Source organism: Panthera onca, chromosome E1 (genome assembly GCF_046562875.1).
Source record: "Panthera onca isolate mPanOnc1 chromosome E1, mPanOnc1 haplotype 2, whole genome shotgun sequence".
NCBI lineage: Eukaryota > Metazoa > Chordata > Mammalia > Carnivora > Felidae > Panthera > Panthera onca.
The window spans coordinates 19,198,953-19,217,088 of NC_138352.1; the positions used below are offsets into that span (position 1 = coordinate 19,198,953).

General features: G+C 56.3%; 1 protein-coding gene across 1 annotated transcript; it reads left to right on the plus strand.

The window, feature by feature from the left end:
* The first annotated feature begins 5,097 nt into the window (after positions 1-5,097).
* ALOX15B (arachidonate 15-lipoxygenase type B) lies at positions 5,098-15,081 on the plus strand. Its single transcript, XM_060647366.3, has 14 exons — positions 5,098-5,394; positions 5,479-5,701; positions 5,941-6,022; positions 8,862-8,984; positions 9,266-9,369; positions 10,526-10,698; positions 10,888-11,034; positions 11,127-11,330; positions 12,245-12,331; positions 12,493-12,662; positions 12,812-12,933; positions 13,030-13,130; positions 13,209-13,379; positions 13,822-15,081. The coding sequence occupies exons 1-14, from the start codon at positions 5,248-5,250 to the stop codon at positions 13,999-14,001; spliced, it is 2,034 nt and encodes a 677-aa protein (XP_060503349.3). The 5' UTR covers positions 5,098-5,247; the 3' UTR covers positions 14,002-15,081.
* Positions 15,082-18,136: the final 3,055 nt, after the last annotated feature.

Genomic DNA, 18,136 nt, shown 5'->3' on the forward strand with positions numbered 1-18,136 from the left:
AGTGACATTTTTAAGCCTTGAGTAAGTTCCTTCCCCAGGTGGTACTCTGATTTCTTTCTCTGTATCTCCAAGCGTCAGATGACAGGTCCCAGAAGACCTTGCCAGGTCAGATCAGCCCGGGCGGCAGGCCAGAACAGAGACAGATATACAATACAAATGCCCGAGGGCAGTGGGTCTGAAAAAGACTCCTCCTTTGTGCTTATTGAAAACAGACATCCCCCAAGTTGAATGTCTGGAGGCTGCCTCCCAGCATGAAGTAGGTCGGGAGAAGTGGCATTTTTACAGACATCCTGATGCAAGCCGTCCACTTGGCCTTGCCTTAAGCAACAATGCTCTAGGCCAGAGGGGAGGATGTGGGGGGGGGGGGGCAGGGGGGGGGAATCACAGGTCACAGGTGTAGCTGATGTTGAATCACAGGACAGCTCGCATTACAACAGGGAGAGAGTGCCAATTTGGCGTTTGTTGTTGCTTTTTTTTTTTTTTTTTTTAATTTTTTAATTTTATTTTTGGGACAGAGAGAGACAGAGCATGAACGGGGGAGGGTCAGAGAGAGAGGGAGACACAGAATCGGAAACAGGCTCCAGGCTCCGAGCCATCAGCCCAGAGCCTGACGCGGGGCTCGAACTCACGGACCGCGAGATCGTGACCTGGCTGAAGCCGGACGCTTAACCGACTGCGCCACCCAGGCGCCCCTGTTGTTGCTTTAATATCCTCGTAGCACCTGGGAATCCCTCCCCTGGAACAAGGAACAAGTCACTGGCAACAGAATTCACCTAGAGTTGAGTAACCTGGTTTTTATTGCACCCATATCTATTATACTCTCTTAGGGGAATAGTTCCAGATTCTCAATTTACCGTCTTAAAAAAATTTTTTTTTAATATTTATTTACTTTGAGAGAGAGAGAGAGAGAGAGAGGGCAGGGGAGGGCAGAGAGGGAGACACAGAATCCGAAGCAGGCTCCAGGCTCCGAGCCCGCAGCACAGTGCCTGATGCGGGGCTCGAACCCATGAACCGCGAGATCATGACCCGAGTCGAAGGCAGACACTTAACTGAGCCACCCAGGCACCCCTCAATTGACAGTATCGACACCAAGTTGCCTTTAAAATAGATTTATTTAAATTTCTACAAGGGAAAAGGAAGAGGAGAAGAGCAAAAAAGGGAGTCCAAGGATATATTTGAGGGCGGGAAAACAGTAAAGCGTTACTACCTTTTCTCAGCCTCACTGCGCCTGGGGACATGTGTACGTGCCATATTGATTAATATGGCAAGTGTGACCTACAAATAAAGAAAATATTTAATATATTTAGAAATGTGTAGCTCTTGCATGATTTACCTGGCAAATGGAAAATGTGACCTGACAATAGATCATAATCCATGAATAGATGGCTTGAGTAAAGAACATTAAGTGACATTGCTTCACAGGAAAATATACAAATGGCCATTAAGCACATGAAACAACGTTCAACACCAGCAGATGCCAGGGAAACCCAGGTCAAAACCACAATGAGATCCCACTTCATAGCCATTAAAATGGCGATATCAAGTGTGGGTGGGGATTTGGACGAATTGGAACCCGTGGAAAACAGTATGGCGGTTCCCCCCGCGCCCCCCGCCCCCCGCCGAAAAACAATTCAACAGAGAGTTCCCACATAATCCAGCTATTCTACTTTTAGGTATATACTCAAAAGAATCGGACAAGAGTCAGACACATTTGTACGCCAGTGTTTATAACAGCATTATTCACAACAGCCAAAACAACATGGAAACAGGGGCGCCTGGCTGGCTCAGTCGGTGGAACATGTAACTCTTGATCTCAGGGTTGCGAGTTTGAGCCCCAGGCTGGGCACAGAGCTTCCTTAAACAAATGGAAGAAACCAAGTGTCCATTGATGGATGAGTGGAAAAACAAAATTGTGTATACACACGATGGAATATCGCTCGGCCTTGAAAAGGAAAGATGTTCTGACACCTGCTACAACAGGGGTGAGCCTTGGACACATTGTGCTAAATGAAATATGCAAGACACAAAAAGACACATACTTTATGATTCCACTTAGAGGAGGTGTCTACAGTCCTCAAATTCAGACTCGGAAAGTAGAAGGGAGGGGGTCAGGGGTTGGGGGTGGGGAGAATGGTTGTGTTGGGGTTTTTTATTCAATGTTTGTTTATTTTTGAGAGACAGATCGTGAGTGGGGGAGGAGCAGAGAGAGAGAGAGGGAGGGAGGGAGGGAGACACAATCTGAAGTAGGCTCCAGGCTCAGAACCCATGATCTGAGCTCATGACCCAAGCTGAAGTCAGATACTCATCTGATCGATCGAGCCACCCAGGTGACCCTGTTGTTGTGGTTTCGATACATACAGTCTCAGTTTGGCACGACGAAAAAGTTCTGGAGACAGGAGGTGTTGCTGGCTCACCAAAGTGAATGTATCACCCACTACTGTGAGCCACACACTTGGAAATGGTCCAAATGGTGGGGCAGCTGGGGGGCTCAGTCAGTTAAGCATCCAGCTTTCCCTCACGTCATGATCTCATGGTTCGTGAGTTCGAGCCCCGCGTCGGGCTCTGTGCTGACAGCTCGGAACCTGGAGCCTGCTTCGGATTCTGTGTCTCCCTCTCTCTCTGCCTCTCTCTCTCTCTCTCTCTCTCTCTCTCTCTCTCTCAAAAATAAATACTTAAAAAAATTTTTTTAAGAAAATGGTCAAAACGGTAAATTCCATATTATCTGTATTTTACCACAATTTTTAAAAAAGAGGAAAGAAAAGAATGGATGGTTTATAAAATCCAAACGTTCTGCCTGGAAACACTCTTTCCTATAGCCATATGCGCTCCTCTCTCTGCGGATACAAATTATAATTTGGGGGTTTTTTTGGAAAATTTCTTCTGGTCCCCGCATTGTCTGTTCCTTCAATCTTGTGTGTTGGGGTCTTGTCTTTTATACGCTTTTTAAAAAAATGTTTTTATTTATCTATTTGTGTGTGTGAGAGAGAGAGAGAGAGAACGCGGGCGCGCGAGCGCTAGTGGGGGAGGGGCGGAGACAGAGGGAGAATCCCAAGCAGGTTCCCCACTGTCGGTGCAGAGCCCCATGGCGGGCTCGAACCCACAAACCTTGAGATCATGACCTGAGGCGAAATCAGGAGTCGGATGCTTAACCGACTGAGCCACCCGGGTGTCCCTGGTCCTCGTCTTTTAGGTAAAAGCCTTCCTTGAAGGTCTGGTGATCCTAGGCCACTCATTCATCTGCAAGAGTGGCTCGACAGAAGCCGACCAGAAACCGTGGGGACAGGGCTGTCAGCTGGTGGGCTTCATGTGGCAGAGCTACTCCATTGGAGGAGCCCACCTGACACTTGAGCTGGTCGGTTCTTCTAGAGAGAAACCCTCCAGTCTCGACTGGAGGGGAGGGTTCGGGAGTCCAGTATATTAACCTGCCAACATACTCGGATCCAAGCAAGGAAAGGGGCTGGGGCCCCCCCTGCTCCGTGTGTAGTCTTTCGTGTCCCACCCTCAGCTCTAGCTGGTGTCCCCACGTCCAGATTCCCCCGAGATCCACCTCTCCCGAAAAGAAATCTCCCACTGTCTCCTCCCGCTGGCCGTGTCAGGTGTAGGAGGGTGTCTGGGGGGAGGAGGAAGGGTCCTGATTGCGTCTGAGAAACTGTTCTGTCCCATCCACCTGTTTTCAGGGTCACCTACCTGCCACTCTCAGAGCACCTGTCTCTCGATTCCTAAGACCTCAGGGGATTTTGAGGTGGGGAGGCTCCAACTCCGCACTCTCTTGTTCGTGCTCTTGTCCTCGTAGGTTTATTACGCCTTCACCTGGGCACGTTAGCGGGGTTTCGGGAGGGTGGAGATAAAGGGACGTGGAATTCTATTCCCGGTCAACGTCACACTTCAAGGGCTCCCACCCGCATTCCGCCACCAGAACAGCTCTTGTGACGGTGGGATTCGGTCACGTGCCAGCCAGGCTTCGGTCACCCGGAACCCGGCTGGTGGCCTTCGTCGCGCTCATCAGCTCGTGGCCCAGACTCAGAGGTGTCCTTGTTGACAGACCCGGGAAGTAATCACTTCTGTCTTCCTCCCACGCAGCTCTTAGCTTCGGCCAACCTCTTGGCTTCCAGTCTCTTGGCTTCCAGGAGACACCCACTCTGGGTCCTCTGTGTCCCTCGCTGACTGAGCCTCCCTGGGCCTCTGTGACAGGTGCAGCCTGCTCCCTTTCCCTTTCCTCCAGCTATGTCCCCGGCCTCGGGGCCTCTGTCACACTTGTGTGCCGATTGATGCTCAGGTGCAGAGTCTAGCCCTGAGCTGCCCGCTCCACTTGGATGTCTGACGGGCATGTCAGACGGCATTTCCAGGCCAGAACTCCCAAATCTGTTACCCCCCGCCCCACAATCCAAACCTAGACCTCCCCGCCCCCATCGACCTCCCCGCCCCAATCGCTCTGTCCCTCCTTCACTGCATTCCTGCCTCGTTCCCTTATTCTATTTTCTCTCACACTTGGTTTTTTAAATGATTTTTTAAATGTGTGTTTATTTTTGAGAGAGAGAGAGAGAGAGAGAGAGAGCAGGGGACAGAGCCCGAGGTGGGGCTCCAACCCACAAACCGGGAGTTCATGACCAGAGCCCGAGTGGGACCCTCAACCTGCTGAGCCACCCAGGCGCCCCTCTCACGTTGGATTTTTTTTTTAACCTCCAAGGAGGCTAAGACTGGGTCTTGGCTGGGGGGTATTCACAGCACCTAAGGTCGTAGTGCCCGGCACAGAGCTGGCTCTCAAAATTATTTACTGACTGCAATAAAATAATGACAGTAGTCCAAGAAAGTGGGGGGTGGGGTGGGCCTGCGGAGGCTTTTAAGGGCTAAGAAGGCAAAGAAACAAAGGGGGGGGGGGGCAAATGTATCTCTGACCTCCACTGGACACCGACTCTTTCTGACCCTGTCCGATTACCCAGGCCTCGGGACGCCCAGTGCCTTCTCGGCCCAGCACGGCAGAGCCCCCCTCCCACCCCTCCCCCGTGCACCCCTCCGCAGCCCCCCTGCACCGCTCACCTCCAGCCTCCCAGCCCCGCCCCTTTCTGCCCAGAGCTGGGTCCTGCTTTTGGGGCGGCTCTGTGAGCACCCTGCCTGGGTGACCGGGACGGATGGAGGAGGACTGGCTGACCCGGGCCTGGCGGGGTGGGGCAGGGCGTGCCCCTGGAGGTGCCGCCAGGATTTTAGGTCTCACCGACGGCGGTAGACATCCAGACTCGGGCTGGCACCATGGCCGAGTACGGGGTGAGAGTGTCCACGGGGGAGGCCATCGGGGCTGGCACGTGGAACAGAATAGCTGTCAGCATCGTGGGGACCCTGGGGGAGACCCCCCCACTGCCCCTGGACCATTTCGGCAAGGAGTTCAGCAAGGGCGCAGTGAGTGCCTGGCGGGGCAGGGGTGAAGGCGGAGCGGGGAGCCGGGACGGCCTGCCTGCGGGTTACTAAATCTCTCCCCTCCAGGTGGAGGACTTCCGGGTGGCGTCGCCCCAGGACGTGGGCCGGGTGCTGCTGCTGCGATTGCACAAGGGCCCCCTGCTGCTGCCCGGCCCGGTGGGGCCGCTGGCCCGGGACGCCTGGTTCTGCAACTGGCTCCAGCTCACGCCGCCGCAGGGCGCCCCCCTCCGCTTCCCCTGCTACCAGTGGATGGAGGGCTCCGGGATCCTGACGCTGCGCGAGGGGGCGGGTGGGCAGGGCGGCGCTGGGGAGGGCGAGGCGGGCGGGGAGGAGCGAGCGTGCGGTGGTCGGGAAAGGCGAGGGGAGCGGACGGGGAAGCTGGTGTGGCCACTGGGGAGGTTGAGGGGGGTAGCAGCCCGGTGTGGGGGCAGGTGACCTGATCGAGGGTGGCTGGAGTGGAGGCCAGAGCAGCTGGGGCCAGAGGGGGGCGGGTCTCTGCCCTCCTCACCCCTTCCTGTGCCCTCACAGGCAAGGTCTCCTGGGCAGACGATCACCCCGTCCTCCAGCAGCAACGCAGAGAAGAGCTGCAGGCCAGGCAGGACTCCTACCAGTGAGGAAGGGGCTCCTGCGGGGTGGGAGTGGGGCAAGGGCGCGGAGGGCGGGCATCGCTCAAGGGATGCAGGGCAGCCTGGCCAAGTCCCTGCCAGTCCTCTCCGTTGACATCAGCATCCTGTGGGAGCTTGTTCGAAACGCAAATCCCCTGGCATCTTCAGACACTGAATCAGATACTGGGGGTGGGGACGGCAATGCTGCTTTAACAAGCCTTCCAGAGGACTCTGGTGCCCAGCGAAGTCTGAAAACCACTGCTGGAAATGCCTCACCCTTGCTGGTGCCTTCCTTGCCCTGGGGCTTTTTCTTACACCCTCCTTCCTCGAAATCTGGGCAGAACCAGAAATACACCACCCCAAAGCCCAGGAAACTCACCTCGCGGAGTAGGTGAACCGAGGTCCCTGTCTCTGCTCTGGGCTCAGCCGGGAGAGCTGGGGTCCCAGAAGCCGCCCCGGCGGTGGGACGGCCGTACAGGTTGCAAGGGACCTGGGGCTACGGGTGAGGATCCCCGAGGCAGAAGGCCAGGGACCGTGCTCAAGGGGCGGGTTTTCAAAAGGTGGTGGTCCGGCCAACTCAGCCCCCGCTGGGGGCCGCTGTGTGCAGTCTGGGCCTGCCGGCTTTTGAGCAGGTCTCTGGAGAAACGACACACGCAGGCTCATTTGGTTCCTGTCTGTGGAGTGGCTTTCTTCCCTTGTGCCAAAACAAAGACCCAGGGGTTCCGAGACCTTGGGCTAGTCTGGGCCCCACTGAGGGGAGCTGTGACCCCTTAGGCATCACTTAAGCTTTACGATCTTTATTTTCTTCTGCCAAAGAAGTGAAGAATACCAATCTGATGTGTGTTATTAGCAAGAATAAATGAGAAAATGGTTAAGAACACACCTAGTCGGGACACCTGGGTGGCTCAGTCAGTTGACTGTCAGACTCTTGATTTCGGCTCAGTCACCATCTTGCGGTTCTTTGTGAGTTCAAGCCCCGAATCGGGCCCCGAGCTGACCTTGCAGTGCCTGCTTGGGATTCTGTCTCTCTCTCTCTCTCTCTCTCTCTCTCTCTCTCTGCCCATCCTCCTTGTGCGCTTTCTCTCCCTCCCTCTCTCTCAAGTGCCAAGCCTTGCACAAACGTGTGCCATTACTCTTGTCCCTCAGCCACCTGTGCTGCAATTGTCTAGACCCTCAGTATCGAAAGCGTGGCCTCAGGTGACCGTCAGCATGACCTGGGAACTTGTGAGAAACGCGGCCCCTCGGGCCCACCCACTGCACACCTACTAAATCAGAATCTGCGTTTCACCAAGATCTCTGGGTGAGCGCGTTCTTACATTACAGCCAGAGGAGCAGGGTTCAGCCACCACCTGGTAACAGGGTGCTTTAACGACAGCTTGCTCTTTGAAGTTGCAAGTTCAGAGCCAAAGGCAATGATTGATTGAGAGGAGGAAAGACAGGCCGGGGGTCGTCAGCTCTGCCGGGATGTGATCTTAACCATTTCGTCCAAAGGGCTTCAGGCCGTGTTGTGCTAGCTCGACTTGACCTGCCGTGGGCCAGGGCAGAGTGAGTTTCTGGGCTCCCCCAAGCTCTGGGAGCCAGAGTGTCTCTCCGTGGGATGCCGTCTTGAACTCCTTCTTCACGACGGCCTCCCTCTGTGAGACGCGTCTCTGTAAGTCAGAGATTCCGTGGGCACAAGCACGAGGCCAGGCTAGCAAGCAGACAGGAAGAAACGGCCTGTGTCAAGAGGGCGCCAAAGTGCTGGACGTGTAGTCAGACCTCATAGGCCAGAAGCCAAGGTCGTTCCCTCCCTGTCTCCAGCGGTCTAGATGCTTTACTCTTCTGTCTCTCTGCAGAACAGCTTTCTGTGGCTCCCAGTCCACACAGCGGAAAATGGCCCCAAGTAAGAGTCCCCATGTGTACATGCGCTAGTCCAGATACCCAGGGAGAGACACAGCCTCTCTGGGGGTTGTTAAAAAACAACATTCAACCGAGTACGTTTTTATTCGGCGATGCACGAATCAGGCGGCATCCCACCCAGCAGATAGAAGGGAGCTCTGAGGAGCCCTGCAAAATGGAAGGCTTACTTCATAGGCAGATGCGGGGCAGAAAAAGGAAGTTTCTAGCAAAGAGCAGATTGGTTCAGGCAAGGTCACCTTCCTTTGGGGAAAGGTGGGAATCTATCAGGCAGATTACCTTACGGATGCTAACCAGGTAATTCCAGATTGACTGGTTCAAGGTCACATACCTGGGAGAGGCTGAAATTGCAAATAGATTAGGTGTTGAGTCTTGGTTTGTCGACAAGGGCTTAGCATGAGTGACTCCATTTTGAACCTGATGTCTCTCTCTCTCCCTTTAATGTTTATTCATTTTTGAGAGACAGAGAGAGACAGAGCTTGAGCAGGGGAGGGGCAGAGAGAGCGGGAGACCCAGAATCCGAAGCAGGCTCCGGGCTCCGAGCTGTCAGCACAGAGCCTGACGCGGGGCTCGAACTCACGGACCGCGAGATCATGACCTGAGCCGAAGTCGGACGCTCAACCGACTGAGCCGCCCAGGCGCACCCCGAAGTCTCTTTTAACAGCCCCCATCCCTACTTCCCCCGGAAGGACTTTGCTTGGCCTACCTCTGGTTAAGTGCCCAGCCCTGCACCGGTCAGCTGTGGGCCAGGGGAGAAGTCTCACTGAGGGAACACAGTGGCTCCCCCGAAGCCTTGTGGCTGTCAGGCAAGGGCAGAGCGAGGAACACCCTTGCTTGTAGAAGGGCGCTGGCTCTGCCCAGGGCCTCCGAGGGCCTACCTCTCCCTTTGCCCTAGTCAGCGGGTTCCCCGAGGCTTCTCGCTGACCGCCTTCTTGCTCCTCCCTCCAGATGGAAGACTTACCGCCCAGGCTGGCCTCGCTGCCTGGACGAGACGACCGCGAAAGACCTAGATCTCAACATCAAATACTCTGTAACCAAGAATGTCCACTTCTACCTGAAAGCTGGCTCTGGGTAAGAAGGCCCACCCTCTCCCGACCCTGGGCCTCAGATGCCCTAGGACCCCTGCCTTCTGTCCCCCCCCACCACCAAGGATGCGGGTCACACAGCCCTACCCGGGGCATAGCCTCTGCCCGCCACCCGTCCTCCCGGGACAATGCCTCCCTCCGTCAGGGGTAGTGGCTACTTCGGGCCCCGGAGGCTGCTTCAAGATTCCAGAAAGGATAAGGCCAGCTGCCAGGGGAGGGTCTCCCGGGGCCCCTTGCCCCCCGCCCACCCTTGACATCCTCTGACAGGTTTACAGAGATGACACTCAAGGGCCTGCTGTACCGCAAGGGGCTCTGGAAAAGTCTGCACGAGATGAAAAGGATGTTCAACTTCCATAAGTCCCCGGCCGCTGGTGAGGGACGTGGGCTGGGGCTCCTGACTTCTTCCCTGAGACATCCGCTCTCGTAGCCGTCCGGAGCCTCAGAAAACTGAGCGCCGAGTCACCGTGTGACCCTGGGCAGGGGCCCTGTCCCTCGCTAGACCTTACCTTCTCCACAGATACAAAGGAGAGTGTAGACGGGGGCGTCCCTAATGCCTCTCAGTCCAGCCGTGTTTGTTGGGCAAGTACCCATCAGACACTGAGTTAGGGGCTGTGGACACTCTCTTTGTCCCCGCAAGGCTCCCACTTGAGCCGGCGAGTGGACATGAGGCTCAAAATCGAAATAATGAGCTTTACTTGTGAAACCAGTTCGTTGGCTCCAGCGAGAGTACATCGAAGGAGGACCTGCCTCGTCTAGGGGGTGTCCTGTAAAGCTCTCCCAAGGAGGGGACTTTTATGCCGAGGCCTCCAAGCTGAGGGGGTGTCGACGGAACCAAGAATGGTGTTTGAGGGGGGCGCCTGGGGGGCTCAGTCGGTTGAGCGTCCGACTTCAGCTCAGGTCCTGATCTCATGGCGTGTGGGTTCAAGCCCCACGTCGGGCTCTCTGCTGTCAGCTCAGAGCCCGCTTGGGGTTCTCTCTCTCTCTCTCTCTCTCTCTCCCGCTCTGCCCCTCCCCTGCGTGCACTCTCTCTCCCGAATAAATAAACATGTAAAAAAGAAATAAAAAAGAAATGGTCATCACAGGATGGTGACCTCTGCGAGGCAGTGACAGCAGAGGTGGAGTGGACCAGGTGGGGCCAGACCCACCCGGGAGGGAGCGGGAGCGGCAGAGAGAGCCCCTCCCCCCCCCCCCGCCCCCCTGCTCTGCCACAGCAGCCAGCTGGATGGGGGTGCTGTTCCCCAGATGTCAGGTGACAGGAGGGGCTGGGCCAGAGCAGGAGCCCGCGGTGGGTCCCAGATGTGCTGCGTTTAAGGCTGCTGAGTCCCGGCCTTGGGCTATCGGGTAGATGGTGGGACAGGTGCCCTGGGGACTGGGATTCGCTGCTTGGCCAACAGCAGTGGCTGAAGCCGAGGGCTGAGAGGTCGCCCCGAAGAAGGTATAGAGAAGCAAAGGGACCCGCGGATGGCCCCGGAACAGCTCTGCCCGGAAGGTGACCTTGACCTAGTCCCCTCTTCCCCACCCCCACAGAGTACGTGTATGAGCACTGGCAGGAGGACGCCTTCTTCGCCTCCCAGTTCCTAAACGGCCTCAACCCTGTCCTGATCCGCCGCTGCCGCTCCCTCCCAGAGAACTTCCCCGTCACCGATGACATGGTGGCCCCTGTGTTGGGCCCCGGGGCCAGTCTGCAGGCTGAGCTGGAGGTGAGGGGCCCGCGTCCGGGCTCTGCACACCGCCCCCTGCTGGAGGCTCAGCGTTCCTAAGGGCTGCGTGCCTGGAGCGCCCTCTCCGGGCACACTCCTCTCCCCTCCCCCGTCCTCTCCCCGCGCCGCCACCCCTGCATCCTTCAGAAAGCCAGCCGGCAGCCCCTGCTCCCCTTCTGTCTCCCGCAGAGGGGCTCCCTGTTCCTGGTGGATCACGCCATCCTCTCTGGCGTCCGCACCAACGTCATCAACGGGAAGCCTCAGTTCTCCGCAGCCCCGATGACGCTGTTGTACCAGACGCCCGGGGGAGGGCCTTTGCTGCCTCTCGCCATCCAGGTGGGCAGGGGGGCAGGGGGAGGGAGGGGGCTGGACAGGGCGGTCGGCAGGCACCCCGTGGCCTCCTCTGCCCACACCGGCTTCTCCTACAGCTCAGCCAGACCCCTGGACCCACCAGCCCCATCTTCCTGCCCAGCGACAACAAGTGGGACTGGCTGCTGGCCAAGACCTGGGTGCGAAACTCGGAGTTCTCTGTGCACGAGGCCCTCACGCACCTGCTGCAAGCGCACCTGCTCTCTGAGGTTTTCACCATGGCCACGCTGCGCCAGCTGCCCCACTGCCACCCGCTCTTCAAGGTCGGTGGCCCGGACCGTGCCCTAGGCCTGCAGGTCCCCGTCCCTCGGGGCTCTCCTCCGCCTGTCCCCGTGTGGCTCTGTCCTTCCAGGCTGGGGGTGCAGCGCCCAGCCCCTGCGAGCCTGCTTTCCCACCCCCGGAGCCTGGGGGAGGGGGATGGGGACGGGGTGAGGGAGGAAACTGCACGTGAGAGCCAGCTGTACCCCAGAGAGGGCCCCTTCTTAGAGGAGAGCAGCTCACAGCCAGCTGCCATCCAGAAGCCCAGTTTTAGGAGAGACCTGGGGCTGGCAGATGCCAAAGTGTGAACTTGGCCTTGAGAGACCCACGGGTTTTCTGCAGATGGCGGCAGGGGTGAGGGAGCCCTGGGAGGGGAACCCGTGTCTCGAAGGTGGGCTCTGTAGGTCCCCTGGGCTCTGCTAAGCCTTCAGGTGGCCCAGATTGCTTTCCCCCAGGGACCCGAGGCCTTCTCTGAAGGCCACGAGTATTCCCCATGGCTTTTTGGATTCTCTGATTCTTGCTTAGTCTCCTCGGTCCCAGATACAGGCTCTTCTCTATCCGCTTCAGTCCACGCTGACTCTTTCCGATCTGCAGCTCCCCGGGCCCGGTGCCCTGCGAGATGGTTCCAGTTTGCGCCACATGCCCTGGTTTCCATGGCGCGCTGCCAGCCCAGGGACTAGGAAATCACAGAATGCCAGAGCTGGGGGGCTTGTAATGTTCATCCAGGTCAGAGAGAGCAAGGTGCCAGGCCCAGATCACAGCACAAGATGCCGGTGGAGCCCAGCCCCTGGTCCTAGGTCTGGAGCCCTGATCCCTGTCCCAGGCCGCCCCTCTGGTCCCCATCGGCTCTTTCCAGGGGGAGGTCTGAGGCCAGAGGGAGCCAGGCCTCCCCCACCTCTCTCTTCTCCCACCCCTCCAGCTGTTGATCCCACACACTCGCTACACCCTTCACATCAACACTCTTGCCCGCGAGCTGCTCATCGCCCCGGGCCAGGTGGTGGAAAGGGTAAGAACTTCCTTAGGGAGGGTACAGGGGAGATGCCTGCCCTTTGGAGAAGCTGAGGCCCCGGGGTGGGGGAAGTGGGGGGGGGGGGCTGTCTCTCCCACCGGTGCTACCGCTATGCTTCTGGGTCCAGGGCTCTGGCACCCACAAGTCCTGTCTCCCAGTCCACAGGCATCGGCCTCGGAGGCTTCTCTGAGCTGATACAGAGGTGCATGGAAGAGCTGAGCTATACCGCCCTGTGCTTGCCCGAGGATATCCGGGCCCGAGGAGTGGAAGACATCCCGGGCTACTACTACCGGGATGATGGGCTGCAGATCTGGGGTGCGGTGGAGAGGTGAGGGGGCCAGAGAGCTGGGGGTCGGGGGAGGGCCCAGGGAGGCTCCCGACAAGGAGCAGGGCCGGACGTCAATGACACTGAATAGCGGTTGCTCCCCAGAGAGGGTCAAGGTCAAAAGTGGGGCCTGAACCCAGTGCACCTTGCAGCTTTGTCTCCGAAATAGTCAGCATCTACTACCCGAGTGACGCATCCGTGCGTGACGACAGTGAGCTCCAGGCCTGGGTGCGGGAGATCTTCTCTGAGGGCTTCCTGGGCCGAGAGGACTCAGGTACGGAGACCACGGCCCTCGGGCCCCACCCTCAGGCGCCTGCGGTGTGGCCCTGAGGACCCCGGTAGCCCCACGTCCACCCGCGTCTTCCCGCAGGGGTGCCCTCCTCGCTGGACACCCGGGAATCCCTGGTGCACTATGCCACCATGGTGATCTTCAACTGCTCTGCCAAGCACTATGCTGTTAGTGCAGGGCAGGTGAGATGGGGCAGTGCCAGGGTGGGGGGATGGAGGGGGCCAGGCTCCGGGGACTCACGTTGCCTTCTCTGCCTGCAGTTTGACTCTTCCATCTGGATGCCCAACCTACCTCCCACCATGCAGCTGCCCCCGCCCACCTCCAAAGGCCAGACAGAGCCAGAGGGGTTCATAGCTACCCTCCCAGCGGTCAATGCCACGTGTGATATCATCGTCACCCTCTGGTTGCTGAGCAAGGAGCCTGGAGACCGAGTGAGTGTGGGGCCGGGGGGCCGGGCCAGGTCCGCTCTGGGGGATGCGAGCGGATTTTGTTCCCCTCCCCACCGCCCCGGCCCAGACCCGACACTGCCATCAAGGAGCGGGGTCCCTTCACCACACGGAACCTTCCCAGGGGGGCACATGAGCATGGGACATCTCATGAGGAGGGGCAAATGATCGAACGAGTTGATCCAGAGTCACCCTGAGCTGCAAGGTGACCATGCTGGGGTGGGAGGTCACGGCACCCCCTTTAAAACTCTGACGTGAGCTTTTAGCCCCGTCCCCAAGAGCTACCCGCGGCAGTCCTCAACTGTTTGGAGGGAGGGGCAGAGGTGAGGCTCTGTGGGAGGCTTCTTCCAGGTCCCCAGGGTGGAAGGCCAAGGCGGGTCACAGCTGCTAAGCAGCCCCTACATCTGACCTTGCCGTTGCCTCCCAGCGGCCCCTGGGCACCTACCCGGAGGAGCACTTCATCGAGGAGGCCCCCCGGCGGAGCATCGCTGCCTTCCAGAGCCGCCTGGCCCAGATCTCGAAGGATATCCAGAAACGGAACAAGGAGCTGGCCCTGCCCTACACCTACCTGGACCCTCCGCTCATCGAGAACAGCGTCTCCATCTAAATCCCCTGAAGAACAGGGCCCCGTGTGACATCCCTGTGACCCCATTGATCTAACCGCCCCCCCCAGATAGCCAGGCCCCCCGTATGCCTCTCCTGGGGCGACCAAACCACGTGTAACTCACCCCACACCCAAGAAAACAACAGAAACAAAACAGAGAAACAGCCCCTCCCCCTCCCTCCTCCCCCCAGAGAACAGGACCTCATGGGACTCACCACCATGCCTTTTGAAGACTCCAAACCTCAAAATGCCCACAGCCCCCTGAAAGGGTTTTAGGACTTTGTTTTGCTTTGCATTTTTGCATTATATTATTATATCGTGGGGCGGGGGGGGGGGGGGATATAATCCTGTCCCTGACCCCACCCACCACAGCTGAGCGGACCTAATGGTCACCTGACACAGGGCAGCCTCCTATAGCCTGTCCAGCAGCAGAAGGACAGGCAGGTCGAGAAACTGCCCGAGAGGTTGATAGTGACCTCTGGCCGCAGCTTTAAAATGAACAACCCACTAAAAAGGGGCCCCCGGAAACAGGGCAGACAAGTGTCTGGGGACGGGCAGGCTGTGCCCGCGTACCCTTTCTTAAAACCCTGCTTCCAGGTCGGGCGAAAAGCTTGCCTCTTCCAAAGCAGGGTTCCACTTCCAGAGAATCACGTTGCCTTCTAGATTCAATCCTCGGTGACGGGCTTCTGGCGTTCCCCGGGCATTCTGTCATCTGCGTTTCTCTTTTCTTGCTCCAAATCAATGAGCCTTCCAAATCGATGTGTCCCTTTGAACTGACCGAATGATTCCCATGTCTGTCTCCTGTTGGAGGTTATTAGTGCTTTGGTATTTCGGGTTCACTTGTTTTTAGAAATCCGCATGGACAAAATGCAACATATATTCAAATCATTGCCTAAGCGCAGCTGTTAAGACAGAGCAGTGCTTCAGAAAGTGCCAGCACGCGGCTCCTGAACTGTTCGCCCTCTGTTGGGATTGTGTAACACAAATGAGTCAGGGGCATATGGCTGTTAAGCTTTTTGGCTTCAAGCAACAGAAAACAATTCCTGATGATCAATTAAAGAAAAAAAGTCTATGGAAAAGAAACTGAGTGTCTCGAGGCGTTAAAAACAATTAAATACGGTCCTCAGGAAGGACTGCAAACCCAGGACGCTCTGGGCACAGGAACCAACGGAATGGCCAAGCTCCTACCATTTTCTGCCCTTGAATTATTGGCCTCGATATTCCAATTCCATGAGGAAGGGCATGTCTGACTGAACTTGGAGTGGCAGAAACGAATAGTTGCTGTGGCAGAAAGAGTTTGGGTTCACTAAATATCTCAGGTTGGGGCGATATGACCCATTCTGGCCAATGGACTGTGGAAGAAGCAACGTATTTCACGTCCTAGATGAGGCTGTTAAACACTGGTGTGCCTCCCCCGTCCTTCTCTTGCCCTTGAGGCTACCTGGGAGGCATGTTCCAGAAGACATGAGCCCCATCCTGCCCTTTATCACTAGACTGTGAGCTCACGAGGACTGGGTTCACAAGTGCCCACCACAGTGTCTGGCATACCGCAGGTGCTCAGTAAGTAGGTGTTGAACGGAGGAGTTAATACACAAGTGAGTCCTAACACCCTTCTGTGCCCCTTTTCATTTACCTGTGCGTCTCCCCAACTAGACCATGAGTTTCTTGAAGGCAGGAGCTGGGTCTCATTCAGTTTATATGCCTGGTGCCCAGTGCTGTGCTGACACATGAGAGATATCCAACAAATATTTGCTTGATGGTGGATAAAAGGAAGAATGATGGGATGGATGGATGGATGGATGGATGGATGGGTGGATGGACGGATGGACAGATGGATGGATGGACGGATGGATGGATGGATGGATGGATGGACGGATGGACAGATGGATGGATGGATGGATGGGTGGATGGACAGATGGACGGATGGATGGATGGACGGATGGATGGATGGGTGGATGGATGGATGGACGGATGGATGGATGGGTGGATGGATGGATGGATGGATGGACGGATGGATGAATGAACTACTGAATTGGAAGGCAGTTGTTTTCCAGTTAATAAACCAGTATTTGCTTCAACCCATGTCTTTTGGGAGCAACGATCATCTCCTGAAGAAACTAGAGAAACCAGCACAGCTCAGTAGTAGAAATCCAAGCAATCTCCAGTCCTCTTTGGAGAAACCCCCTCCACCTCCGCTGCCCAGCCCTGTGAGCCCCACGGGCACCCTCTCTCTTTCTCCCTGTCTCTGTCTCCCCTCATCACTCACATATACACCTCTAGTCCTTGAACTCTTGGCTGACCAGCCTTGAGAAGAGAAGGTTGTTACAGGTAACATTCCCTTCTAGGGAATATCCAGTTAACTCTTCAGAGTGGTGGTCCCCTTGGCCTAGGGTGGGGACTTCCTCATGGACAATACAGCACTGGGCATCCAGGTCCCAAAGCCATGCTGTGGAGACCCTTACCCTAGTTGGGCTTGCTGGCCAGAGTGGGAGGAACAACTCCCTCTTTACCACCCCAACTCCAACCTTCCAGTAAGGGAATGAGGGAGTCACAGAAAGAGAAAAGAGGAAGGAGGGTAAGGCAGAAGGTTCTAGAAGTGGTGCAGAAGCCCAGCTTACCCCTGATGCTCCCTGCCCAGTGTTCCAGGACTGGGTAGAGTGAGTCACCCAGTTCCAGGACTGGGTAGAGTGGGTAGAAGGAGGGGAACAAAGGCGTGGGTAGATGTCAGCCACCCTAAGACATTAGCACGGAATGGGTGAGGGACAATGCAGAGGTGAGGCACCTCCAGGCATAGCAATTACAGGCAAACGACAAAGAGGGTTAACTATTTGCCAACAACAGTAAATACCTGAGATATATAAAGAGCTCGTACAAATTAATAACCCCGCGGAAAAGATGGCAAATCATATAACAGGAAAGTCAAAAAAGACAGCCCATAAAATAAACCTGGAGGTCTAACCAACAGGTGAAAAGATATCTAATCTCACAGGTCACTAGAGGTCTATTCAGAGTTGTCAAGAGTGTGGAGCAACCCAGCCCTAGTATATAACAGCGTAACAACTGTTTTTCAGTTCCACTGATAGAGCCCAGACAGAGTAGAGCTAGCACCATCCGAAGGGCCCTGGGATTTCTGGAATGGCCAATGAGCACTGGCTTCACCTTGAAGTCACCAGCTGCATTAGCCCCTAAGGAGAGAGTCAGCCGGTCCTTTGAAGCTTTGAAGCCAGGCGTTGACTTCTCTTCACCAGCTCTGAAAGTTCTAGATGGCGTCTTCGTCGAACAGAACACTGTGTGGTCTACCTTGAAAGTCTGTTGCTTAGGGGAGCCACCTTCATGAACTCTCTTGGCTCGACCTTCTGGAGAACCTGCTGTAGCTTCTGCATCAGGACGTGTTGCCTGACCTTGCACTTTGACGTTGTGGAGACGGCTTCTTCCCTCAAACCTCCTGAACCAACCCCTGCTAGCTTCAGGCTTTTCTTCTGCAGCTTCCTCACCTCTCTCAGCCTTCATGGCATTGAAGAGAGTTAGAGCCTTGCTCTGGATTGGGCTTTGGCCTCAGGGAATGTTGGGGCTGGTGTGACCTTCCATCCGGACCACCCAAACTTTCTCTCCATCGGCAATAAAGCTGTTTCTCTCATCCTTCCTGTGTCCACTGGAGAAGCACTTTCCATTTCCTTCCAGAACTTCTCCTTGGTGTTCACAACCTGGCTAATTTTGGTACAAGAGGCCAAGCTTTCGGCCTGTCTCGACTTTCAACACACCTTCCTCACTGAGCTTCATCGTTTCTAGCTTTTGATTTAAAGTGAGAGACAAGCGACTCTTCCCGTCACTTGAACACTTAGAGGCCACTGCACGGTCATTATTAATTAGCCTAATTTCCATTTTTCTGTGTCGCAAGGAATAGGGAGGCCAGGAGAGAGAGAGAGAGAGAGACAGGGAGAATGGCTGGTCGGTGGGGTGGTCAGAACATGCACACTGTCTCATATGGGCGCAGCCCAAGCCGTCCCAAAGCAATGGCAAAGATTACTTATCACAAATCACCATAACAAACAGGGTGATGAAAATGTTTGAAACCCAGGGGCGCCTGGGGGGCTCAGTCGGTTGGGCGTCCGACTTCGACTCAGGTCACCATCTCGCA

Coding starts and splice junctions, on each gene's coding strand:
- ALOX15B (XM_060647366.3), top strand. CDS start 5,248: ATGGCCGAGTACGGGGTGAGAGTGTCCACGGGGGAGGCCATCGGGGCT. Junction 5,702..5,940: donor GACGCTGCGCGAGGGGGCGG/GTGGGCAGGGCG, acceptor GTGCCCTCACAG/GCAAGGTCTCCTGGGCAGAC. Junction 12,663..12,811: donor ATCTGGGGTGCGGTGGAGAG/GTGAGGGGGCCA, acceptor TGCACCTTGCAG/CTTTGTCTCCGAAATAGTCA.